This window comes from Plectropomus leopardus, chromosome 12, assembly GCF_026936395.1.
Source record: "Plectropomus leopardus strain MGB_pleo_1.0 chromosome 12, ASM2693639v1, whole genome shotgun sequence".
In the NCBI taxonomy this organism is placed as follows: Eukaryota; Metazoa; Chordata; class Actinopteri; order Perciformes; family Serranidae; genus Plectropomus; species Plectropomus leopardus.
The window spans coordinates 8,323,033-8,335,640 of NC_142187.1; the positions used below are offsets into that span (position 1 = coordinate 8,323,033).

Sequence of the window (12,608 nt, forward strand, 5' to 3'; positions counted from 1 at the left end):
CTCACTTATTATGGTTTGTTTTACCTCTTGCTTTTGTCTTTTTCCCACTTGTTTTCTTTCACACCACTGTATTATTAGTTAATTAGTCCCCTGTGTATTTCGTCTGTGTGCTTGCCCTCTTTCAGTTGTCAGGTCGTCTGCGCTTGTTGCTCGTTTCCCTTGTCGCTGTTCCAGCCTGTGTTTCTCGTGCCGTACCATTCTGTTCTGAGTCTGGTTTTCCTATTTCTCTTTTGTACTTGGTTTTGTCTCAGCTCACTCCATCAGTTTCTGTTACCTGGCTGTTTGTTTACTGGAGAGCTCACTTTTTGTTTCTTATGTCCTGTTTTTGGGGTCCTGTTTTGAACTGAGAAACACAACACAACAATGCCATGAAATCCGTCAAGGAAAGAAACAGCAGTCAGACCTACATGATGTTCTAAACAAGACAGACAACAATCACCAGTGGCGCTTTGTACGCAGGTAAAACCAAAGCGAGTGCACCTACAGTTTAATGTTGGTCATAAATACTTGCAAAAAACACTGAGACTTTTTATACACAATACATACTATATGCTTATTAGTATATGGAACTGAGACAGTGAGACAGTGAGAAACTTAAACAGAGAGTAGCCACCTCATTTTTTTGAACGTGTTTTTCAGATGTTCACCCATTATTTTTAATCCATACTCAGTTTTGATTTCTTTCTCAATTTCACACATTTTCTAGCTGGGAGGAAAAAAAAAACTATTACAGCACTATCTGCACTTTCTGTTTTTATTTCAAAGCACTCCTTCACCATACCAGCCTCGTTCAAAGACTGACATAGACTACAAAGTGTCCGCTATTGAATCCCTTTATGTTTTGGTTTTTTTTTTCAATATAGATATTGTAGATAAGTGCAGGGGGGCATAAGTAGATAAGTAGTCAGAAATGTTTCTTTCGACAGCCGTAAAAACTAATCAGACTCAGGGATCAAACAGTTTGCCTCAGAGGTTGATGCAACAAGTGCAAGGCAGAGGCAAAGCTATTGGTATGCAGCCTGCCAGCCGTGCTATACAGTCAGTCACACTCCACAAGGATCAAATATTCACACTACCATGCATCCATCTGGAACGCATGTTCTTACCATAAGACATCTGTCCTCTCGGGGAGAGGACTAGCAGTCATTGACATTCCCTAGTTTACTATCTATCTATATCTGTCTGTCTGTCTGAGTGTATCTGAGTGTATCTGTCTGTCTGTCTGTCTGTCTGAGTGTATCTGTCTGTCTGAGTGTATCCATCTGTCTGTCTGTCTGAGTGTATCTGTCTGTCTGTCTGTCTGTCTGAGTGTATCTGTCTGTCTGTCTGTCTGTCTGAGTGTATCTGTCTGTCTGTCTGTCTGAGTGTATCTGTCTGTCTGTCTGAGTGTATCTGTCTGTCTGAGTGTATCTATCTGTCTATCTGTCTGTCTGTCTGTCTGTCTGTCTGTGTGTCTGTATGTCTGTCTGTCCATGTATATCTATCTATCATATGTATGATGCATATATATGACACGTGTGTGTGTGTGTGTGTGTGTGTGTGTGTGTGTGTATATATATATATACATATATATATATAAATCATGCTGAAGGTTAAACTTTGAATGTGAGTCATTTTCCCAGAATGCAGATACACATCTGGCATGATGTTTATACCCAGCCGAGTGAAACCAACACAAAACACTTTGCAGACACAAATTTGAAGCGGGAGGCTGGCTTAGTTCCAGCACACCTTGCATCAGTGTCTCATTGCAGTAGATGAGACGCCAACTCCCCCCTCTCTCCCCCCCATCCTCACCCTTAAATGTCTCAAGTAACGAGTCTTTGATAGGATCCTCAGAGCAGCGCTGTCTCCTCAGTCACGCATACTGCAAAGCGCCTTGGTAAATATTGAATTGTCAAGTAAATATTGAATCCATGATTGACTGAACAACTCAATCTGAAGAGTGAGCTGCTATGAGAAGCAGACACTCATAAGGTAGCTGATAGGATTACTAAATAGTGCTCGTCTCCTCCGCCCCCTCTCCCTGGGCCCTGCCCCGGCAGGCTGCTGGCAGGGTCATTATTCTAATCTGAATTAAATAATTCGGTGCAGGAGGGACCTTGATGTTTGGAAACAACCTTTAAAAGGCAGATGACGAAGACCTCAGGCTACATTTGCTGAACTTTTCTAAACTAACCAGTTTAGGGGTGAATTATTTAAAATAATACCCTCTTTTCTAGCAAATTCAAAAGTTTTCCTGAAAGCAATTCCCCTGCTTTTAAAAGGCAAGAGTGCTCCTCAAAGTAGAACCCATTTTCGAGGGGCAGAGCTGAGTTTAAATGGAGATTAGAGTACTTTTTGTACATACAAACTGTTTCCTACAGGCACTCTGCAGCCATGCTCTGAATTACAATCTCAGACAGTTATTGTCACTCCAACATCTCAATGCAAGATGAGCGCAAAAAAAATCCCGCCTATATTCACCCGTACCTCTTTCTTTCATTCCTATTCCAGGCACTCCTGTCACACTCTTCATGATCTTTCTTCAGTCACTGAAATATTATCAGGTCACTGTGGCAGTGACGTGCACTCTGTCACAGCTTTTCAAGTCAAAATGAAATGAAATTTTCAAAGTAAAAGATAATTTTTATAATCCTCTATAATTTCTTATTAAATTGAGAAAGGGTCATGTCTTGCATTTGTGTGCAGTGACACCCTAATCTCACACACATACACACAGTTTCTCTACTTTCGGAGAATGACTCCACTCTGATCTCATGAATTTAGTTGATAAACTGTATTGTGGTTTTTGGGGATAAACATTATCTGATACACAGACAGTGCTATACATCAATGCCAACAGGAAACAGTAAACAGGAATTTCTAAACTGTACTCTCAGATTTACAGTAGATTTTCATGTTCTATCAACTGAGGTATCAAGGATCAACTTTTGATGGATTTTAAGGTGTTTGCCTCAGAAACCCACTTTGTTACCATGTCTTTCCTGGTGGCTGAACTTATACACTTTGAAGAATCCACATTTCTGCTACAGTAGAGGCATTTCACAGTGTACTGCCTCGCAAACTGAGGCCTCTAGTTTCCTGAAACAGGCTGCTCTCACAAACACGGGATCACTGTGGCAGGTCGGTGTTATCAACTAATTCTTGGTTTGCATTGCGATATGTAAAATGGATGAAAATCTATAAATAAATGATTAGAAGGCGGAATAGATTTTTTTGCAGGTGGAGTCAGATTGGGTTTTAGTTTTGGCCAATCACGTCAGCTCTTCATCTCGTTTAACAGTGGCTGTCAGATTCCTAATGAGCCGCGTGGAAACCGCTCATCTCTGGAAAGAGCAGATCCCAGAGTAGCGACATGGCATACACGAGTCGAATATGAATGGTCAGCATCTCTAATAAGCTGATTAGCCATCTTTTTATGCAGTACAATACAAGCTGCTTCTATTTGTACTGTATTTTTTTATACTCAAATGATTAAATATACTGTTTTCAGTTAGTTATATCTTTACATGCACCCAATCAGGCTTCAACTGCAAACATTGAGATAAAAACAATACTCTGTTTAAGCCATTTACATGATTACATAACCTGGGAGCTCCTCATAATAAGAGTAGCACATTATTATTATAATACCCCAAACTGTTTGGCCTGCGCATAATTACGAGCTGCAAATCTCTTAAATTAGGCACTGCAGATGGAGCGTATGCAGTGTATCATTCCTGCTGCTGTATGATGTCTACAGGTATTTAATCAACAAAAGGGAAATACCTCGTACATCCTCCGAGCAGCTGTGATGACAGTATTATTAAAAATCACCCATTAATCTAACCCATTACAGATTCTGCCTGCGTTGCATTTAAATTGTATTCCCATTTGCATTTTGATTTTTTGGGGGGGAGTTTTGGAGAGGCCTGCATGCGTACATCCGCCAACTGCAGCCATGAAATTTTCTCAGTCTGGTCCGAGCAGGCGGAAACAGAGATGCAATTTCATGCCAAAAGAGTAATAAAATTGAACGGCACCGCCTGACCTGCCTGCTCCCAACGAAAAGAGCATTTGGGAGTACTTGCAAAAAACTTCTATATAAAGGCATATACTGTAAAATTTCAAATAATATAAATAAATTTACACTTTGTTTTGCAAAGTCAGTATATCTATATCAAACTCTTGCACAAAACATTTTTATGACACTGGAGACTGTTAAAGGGAGGTAGAGCATGTGCCCTACATATATAGAAACTATAGCAGTGCAAATGTCCTTCACTTTGTGCCGCTTTTAGCTTGTAACTGCACTGAAAGCCCTTTAGAAACTATATCTGGGTGTTACAATGTGAAAAGGGCAGATCCTTGTATTGTGACTTGCGCTACATGGACACAAAGCTGTGTTGAAACTACACAGAGGGGAATATTTCACTTTCCTCCCTCTTGTACCCGCCTGCCAGTTTTCCAGATTCCTAACATTAGTAAATGTTTGCACAGTTGTTCTCAGAGTGCCTTTGACTTTGCAAAAGTCTTCAAGCCTAGAGGGAAAATAGGCAAAGACCAAACAGGCCTCTTATTATTAACATATCATATGAGTGAGCGCGTGTCACCAAGTTGTTCATTCATTAGACCTAGAGCAGGTCAGTCTCTGTTTTTACTTAATTATATTTCATTATATTAAGAGCTATAATTTGGAAATCGCTCGAGGCGCTCGCTGTTGCTTGTTTTGAATACAATATCAGTTCGGCTCAACAAAATGAAACTGTCAAGACTACAGTATATAGCTGAGCAGAATTGTGCTGAATGCAAACCAGTCTTTTACAGATGAATTCTCACCTTGTATAAGTTAACCTTGAATATAAGATTAGTGCTGCTGATGAAAATGTACTTGATGCTATATTAGGTGTACTTTGTTAAACAGTAGAGTCGAGCAGTGAGACAAAAGAGGGCTTCAGTAGCCTAATGTTGTTGTTTGTTTGCATACGTGACCATATCCCCCCATTTATCCATTTTTCTTTGCTGAATTAAAAGGTAACTTAGTTATTTTTCAACCTGGACCCACTGCTCTGCGTCTAAGTGACTGATTGGAATAATGATTTGTGTAACTGGTGTAGTGTGGAGCAGCCCTGTATAACCAGAAGCATCAGAACCGGCTGTAGTGTAATCCCTGAGGGCAATTGAGCATCTTCAATTTACGTTCACTAAGAGTGCTTGTTTTTGCCGCTGAGCTCAGATTGTTGTTGTAAGTGTTTATGGAAAAGATCCCTACAGAGATAGACATTTTTGTTTAGCCAGAAACAGCCCTGAAATCGTTGTCATCAAACCCACCAGACTCCATTTATATAAACAGTAATTTTATCCTTGTATCACACACTTCATTTAAAGTCTACGGAGGCAAAATAAAACTCACAAGTCTTTTCAATTTGTCTCTCCATCGTTCCAAGAATCACCAAATCTGGTTTGGTTGAAATAAACCCTTAAATTCACGCAGTGAGATGTGGGAATATGCTGGCTCTATACATGTTAAATGACCGTTTATTTAAATGGAGTCTGGCAGGTTTGGCACTGATGTTTTTGGGGTTGTTTCTGGTTGAACAAAAAGGATCTTACTGTTGGACATAAAGGTTGACATCTGTAAGTATCCTTTCCATACTTCTAACAACAATCTGAGCTTGTCAGTGACAAAACAAGCACTTTCTGTGGACATAAATTGATGATGCTCAAATTGCCCTCTGGGAAGATACTGCAGCTGGTCTTGGCCAATTTCAAAAACTGTTTTTCCCCCAAGTCATTTAGATATAAAAACAAGGGAAAATACTGAAGTTACCCTTTAAAGCCCCTGAAGGTGTCAAATCTGAGGTATTTTTCTGTAACTTTGGATGTTCTAGACTAAATAAGGAACACCAAGGTTGAAAACTTATTTTAGGTATTATTGTTTAACAGACAAACGCTTTTCATTCTAGACTCTGATTGATGCACACAAATACGTCACATCACCTTGTTCCAACTGTTCAGCTGATGCAACTGAGACCGGCCCTTTCAGACCATAAGAATATGGAGGGGGAAAGAACATGTCATGTGTAATTACCAAAATTGTTGCAACTCTGGCAGACAATATTGTGTTTATGTAAGATCTCATCCCTCATAGTCAGAAGCTGATTGAGACAATGTGCTTTTAGAGTTTTGAATTTGAAACTGATCATGTGAATAGGTATTCTTATGTACATTTATTAAGAAACAATTGAATAATTCAGAACTTTTCTTCTCACTGTCTCCTTTTACTTTCATTTCGTGACACATAGGAGCACTCATGCAGATTGATGCTTTTGCTGTGACCACAGTGTGCACCAATGAAAACCAATAAATTTGAAGAACTGTCAATCAAAATTCAGGAATTGTTTTTATCAGCGGCAGTGAGCTCTGCAAAGTTGTCTTGGTATTAAAAGGAGTATTCAGTCTCGTCTTTAGCAGAACCTATTAAATTGTATCAAACGTACTTAAGTTCAGCAGGTTTTCCTGCCATACAATATCCACTGATGAAGGCTAAAAGCGCTGTGTGCAAAATGTTGAGACACTGTGAATCATGTCCCGGCAGGCACTAATGTTATGGCAGTGCTGTGTTGTATAATGGCTGTATGCTGCAGCTGTCAAAACCTCATATTAAAGACATCTATGGCTACATTTATATGTTGATTGTATTTTAAATATTAGTTCATGTCTCACTTGAAGTCTTCTTATAATCAGTGTTTATATTACAGTTCAACTAATAGAGGTTTCTCAAACGCTGAGTCAATCATTAGTTTAATTTAGCTGACAATAATTGATATTTTGTATATATATCAAACTCTTCTCAGTGTAAGGGAAGTTTCTCTGCAGGCGATACAGACTACCACTTCAAAGCTGTTGAATAGAATACCTTCAGACAATTCAGCCCTCTGAGATAGAAATAATAAAACACGCTGTCTCGCTGTGGTCAAGGGGGACATCCATCACTCAGCAGCTTGACAGCAGAGACTGGCTGGTACTTTATTCTGATTAAATACCAAACCAATAAAAGCTACAGCTTCAGTCTGTATACGGAATGTGAGTTCAATAATCCACTCATTCAAGGTAAGTTCTTATCCGAGCTATTAAGATTATTTTTTATCATTTCTGCTCTCATTACTCAATCACAGCGGAGACGGGACATGAAAGATAAGATATGTGAGATGTTAAAAAAACAATCCAGGGTGGATGTTGAGCCAAATGAGCAACTAGGAAACCTCTGAAAATCCAGGGTTGTAATTATGTTACCTCATGTTCAGCTTTGCGCAAAGGTTACCTGGTCAAACTGCAATAACGGTACCTTCATGTTGTCTTCTGGTCCAAAGATTAAACGTTATTATCTTTTGATCATGAAAAATGTACTTATTCAGCGTTGTCTGGATGGCAGATGGCGTTGCGATTGCAATTTATTCACGTTATGTAACAAATTGGGTTTCTGTGGACTACTGAGCAAGTCAGATCACAGCAGAAAGTTCAGATGATCATATTATAGGACAGCTTTGAGCAGCATTCCTTGGAGATAAAACTAGTTTATGTGCAAGAAATCATTTTTTGTGAGTACAAGGACACAAGAATCAGAAGACTTTCTGAAAATATAAAGTGTGCAAAGCGTTCAAAATTAAATAAGTAGTTAAGACATAAAATAACTAATCATTTGAATACAAAAGGTAAATTGTGTTACAAAGCTCAGTGAATTATGGCATTAATCTATACAACTGAAACACAATATTATTAAATTGTATTTTTTATTCTTATTTTTGAAGTAACAGTTAATTTTAATTTAACCATGCCCTTTTTGAGAATTTTACTTTTTGTTTCATAATGCTACTTTCCATGACAGTTGTCACCAGTGTTTACCCCCTCACCCTGCAGCCAATTACATGTGCATTCAACTTCACTAAAGGTTCATACCACAGGATGTCAGGCCCAACTGGCCATCGTGGCGTCGGCTCAGATGGGGAGCAACAATGAGCATCAGCTGCTTCAATCAATTGTTTAATCTCATGTAGTTTTTCTAAGCGGATGACAATAAACGTGGATGACAAAGAAAAAGGTTTTGTTGGTGCTGCAGGTGGAACTATAGAACAGAGGAAAGGTCAGTCGTTTTTCTTGTTTTAGGCTTTTCCAATCACGACAGGCAGCATCATACAAACCACTCTCCTCACCGGCAAGAACTAGCTGGCAAAATTCTGGTAACACCTAGTGAGCCTGCTAAGAAGCTGGGGTACCTAAACGCCTAAATGAAATTAACAACGGCTTTTTAAAAAAAAGGACCTTTTGAAATAAACGTTTAGAAAATGAAAGAAATATAATGAATGTTTAATAACAAGCTGCTCAGAGTTCCCAATAAGGAATTGAGTTTTAAATTAAGTTAAAAATTTGAGGTTTGGTTCATTATAAAGTCATTTATATTCTGTAATTTATTTATTCATATGATTAATTACTTGATGTCTTATTTATTTCTATATTTATTTAATACTGAAACACTTTTAGCTCCATATACTCTCCTCCCTGCACTGCCCACCCCACCTCCATTACCTATATTTGCCATCTCAGGAACGGTGGCGCTGTAGGGGCCTTCGTCAAAGACAGGCGGGTTGTCGTTGATGTCCTGCACCCGAATTATGAACTGTGACGAGGGCTCCAGGGCACGGTCCGTCTGCCTGTCGGTGGCCGTGGCGATGAGACGGTACTCGTCCTTCTCCTCACGGTCCAGTGGCTTGGTGACGTGGATGTTGCCCGTCTTCTCGTCTATCACAAAGACCGAGCCCGCCCCTTCGCCTCGCAGGACATACTTAGTGCGTCCATCATTCCTGTCCATGTCAGTGTGGAGCTAGGTGAGAGATGATGGGAAGAGTTGTGAAAAGAGGTGAGAAAGAAAAACATAAAATGGAAGCAAAAAAAAAAAGGTAGTAACAGAAAGCGGAAAGATGTGAGAGGCAAGGATAGATAGGAACATAAAGGGTGGAAAAGAAAGACAAGAGTAAACACCAGTTTAAAATTAAGTTTGTTTTCACAAGACAAGCATTGAAGACAAAACAAGCAGATTATCCCCTGCATGCCTTTAGGATATAATAAATTTATACAGAGGCAGACAAAAGAAATATGCACAAAACCTCCCTCTCACACGCACACACTCACACACACACACACACACACACACACACACACACACACACACACACACGCACACTTTCCCCCCATTGTACTGAATGTCATGTCTCTATTCCTGCAGTATGAGCAGTTATGAACCAGGATCTCCTTGATCTCCAACGATACCCGGAACACATACTCTCCTGCGCACTCTTAAAGCCTCCATTCACTTCCTAGCAGCTGTGGAGAGCTTACTAGTCTGCGCACATGCAGTGCCCTAGCTATTTAATGAAAGCACCAAATCAAAGGAATAATGAACAGTAGGCCAATCAATTATTCCCTAACTAATAGGTGTGTATGAGGCAGAGTAGAGGGGTGCATGGGAGTGGGACATGCTGTATCGATCACAGCCTTGTGTTGAGCTTTATTGGATCAGCGCCTGGCGGGATGGCAGAGCAGCGGAGCGACCAGCGTCCTCTCATGCAGGGAGAGGTAATATCAGGGAAGGCTCCACACTGTCCTCCGTCCCCGTTGAGAGAGACACGCCAGCGGGATGCACCCAGCACATCAAGATTCAATCTCATTACCCCACACCTACGTGGATCGAATAGCAACTGTGACCAAAAAAAAACGGAGAGTGCTAAATTAGCCACCACTCGCAAGAAAGTGTGACATTGTGACTTTAGACGGAGAGAGGAGCGGAGAGCCGGCTAGGGAGGGGATGGGTAGGTTAGCTCAGGAGAGCATTGTTGCATGGCAACAGCTAAGCACGTTTGCTAAATGAAATGAGAATGGATACTGTGAATCGAAATGTTCATTTACTTTGCAGTTTTGCAGGGAGAGGGGAGCAGCATGGATACGCCAGCTTCCCAGGGGGTAAACGATAAGTACGGATGTTGACAAGGTTGTTTATAGCTAAGAATGCAATCATGAGTTCAGACTGTCTGAAAGTTGAAAGCGAAAATTGTGTGAACAATTTGGCACAAAGTCAAAAGTTAAACAACACTTCACCTTGAAAAGATTCCTTTATTTAAATGGTGATGCAAATTGGAAAATCTAAAAGCACTCTAGCCAACACAGAGGCTGTTGTGTGAGAGCAGTATGCACTTAGGGAACTAGAAATAGAGCTTATGCTGCTCTCAAGTCTTTTCCATATACACATACACTTTAATGTAACTGAGGGGGGTTATCAGTGAGCTGCTATGCCACAGCTAGCTTTAGCATGTTCATGCTAGCTCTGTTTGTAAATATAGCCTAGGCAACTACTGTAAACATAACTAAAGTTAAAGTGTTAAAGTGATAGTTCACCTAATATATTTACTTTATTTTGCACACATTAATGAATATTGGGGGGTTGGGGGGGGGCTGGTTTGAGGATGCAAGAATGACTGTGCCCTGATCATTTTATAGCTGAAGTTTTGAACAAAATCGAGATTTTTCATGATTAAGTGGGATGGGATATGGGGATAATAATGTTTGTAAAATTGTATGATGATGTTTTGTAGTTTATTTAATAAAATTCTGCCATCAATTATATAAAGTCCATCTACCTGCCCAGGGACTACAAGTGGAAAATAGCAGCGTTGCTAAAACCTGGTACAATGCATCTCTCCTTGTTTTATATAAGGTTTATGTTTTATCGTGCGCTGTCCCTGTCTAAATAAAATTACATTGTATTACATTACATTATTACTGTAAATATCAAGCACTAGCTGCTGTAGGCTTTAAAATTACACACGAAAATGGCTAAACAAAGCTAACAAGTTAAGAAGCTAGCTTGTGTAGGAAAAAACACCCTGTAATGGCACAACTAACTTTAGCATGTTCATGCTAGCTCTGTTTCTAAAGTTAGCCCAAACCCTAACATAACCAAAGTTAACATGTTTTAAAATGGTACTTCACCTAAAATCTTTAACTGTAAATTTTAAACACTCACTGCTGAATACTTTAAAACTAGATGTAAGAACAACTAAGCTAACAAGCTAAGGAGTATGCTAACTTACCGTCTTGGGCAGAAAAACTTTTAAAAATATCCACAGAAACATGTCAAGCCTCCTCCTGCAAAACCAAGTCTCTCCTGTCTGTCCACATTCTCGGTATATTAAGTACAAAAAGCATTTACCTCAACCAAAATATATCTATATATTTTCATCTATATAATACACTACTTTAATGCCAATCATCATGCACAACTCTCCTGAGCTCATGAGCAGCAGGTGTGTTTGGATGTACTCGTTAGAGAGGTACTTCCACTGCTTAGATAAATAAAACTATGTAATTTTCCTAATTGTAAAACATACTGAGCATACACACAGGAGACAGATAGATAGATAGATAGATAGATAGATAGATAGATAGATAGATAGATAGATAGATAGATAGATAGATAGATAGATAGATAGATAGATAGATAGATAGATAGATAGACAAACATTTGCTAAGAGACAAGTTGAAACTTGCAACTACTTGGAATGCGCAAGTCTGCAAAGTTCTAAATATCTGCCGCTTTACACCAGTGCAACTAAAGGAGAAAGTGTATTGTCTCCATCGTAACAATTCTCTGTACCTCCATTCTAACCTCTGACTTGTTGGCTTTTAGGTGGAAGTAACAACTGTAAAAAAAGCACTTTGTGTTATGAGTATGTGAGTGTGTGTGTGTGTGTGTGTGTGTGTGTGTGTATGTGGGACATGTGCACATATAGCCAGCAGCAGCGGCGACCCCTTGTCTGACGCCGACACACCGTGAGGACATAGACTGACATAAGTGTTAACAGCTGGAGGGGTGTAAATGAGACTTGGGCTCGGTAGGGACGGAGGACTGTTGTCAGGGAGGAAAGCAGAAGCAAATGAACACACTGTCTGCTGATAGTTTGAAACTGACTTGGCCAGTTGATTTCACAACAGATTCACTGGCTCTTGAAACAGGTGACGTACCTACTGTTCTAAAAAAACAGCAACTGGTGACTTGACAAACTGAGTCACAGTGACTATCAGCCGGCGTGAGTCGAGCTGAGACGGGCCACTTCCCACTGCTGCAAATGTTTCGTGCAACATTCTAAAAAACTTTCGTTTTGGTGCAAATCTTCGGTCCGAACTGCACTTTAGGTTTTTTTCCCCAGCAGACAATTTGACTTGTCAAAAATGGGAAATGCACAGGTGCTTCAAATGACATTAACGATGGCTCGATTCTATAAAAGTGCCCCAGCAAGCCTTGACAGCGTGACAGTGAGCCATAATGTGCAACACCAAAACCCTGAAACTGAAGCAGCTTAATGGAATTCAGATGTCGTTAACTGCATTATTTACACCTGTGCTTCCAAATGCGGCGTGCCAAAAGTATTGAATGAAAACGGCTTATCCAGACCATAACCTCCTGGTCAGGCTGCTGCTCCCAGCTCTTTGCCCACCTTCCTCAGTAATATGATCAGCAACAGCTTATATTTACCTTCCCACAAACACCAGTCATCATGAAGCTTTTGACAGAC

General features: G+C 40.0%; 1 protein-coding gene across 4 annotated transcripts in view; it reads right to left on the bottom strand.

Annotated features, from left to right (window-relative positions):
• Positions 1 to 12,608, bottom strand: part of cdh24b (cadherin 24, type 2b) — a 172,743-nt gene that overhangs the window by 82,531 nt on the left and 77,604 nt on the right. For all 4 annotated transcript variants that reach the window (XM_042497571.2, XM_088085100.1, XM_088085101.1 and 1 more), the window contains exon 3: positions 8,569 to 8,863. In XM_042497571.2, the coding sequence (XP_042353505.2) occupies positions 8,569 to 8,863 (295 nt within the window). The remainder of the gene's footprint in view (positions 1 to 8,568; positions 8,864 to 12,608) is intronic.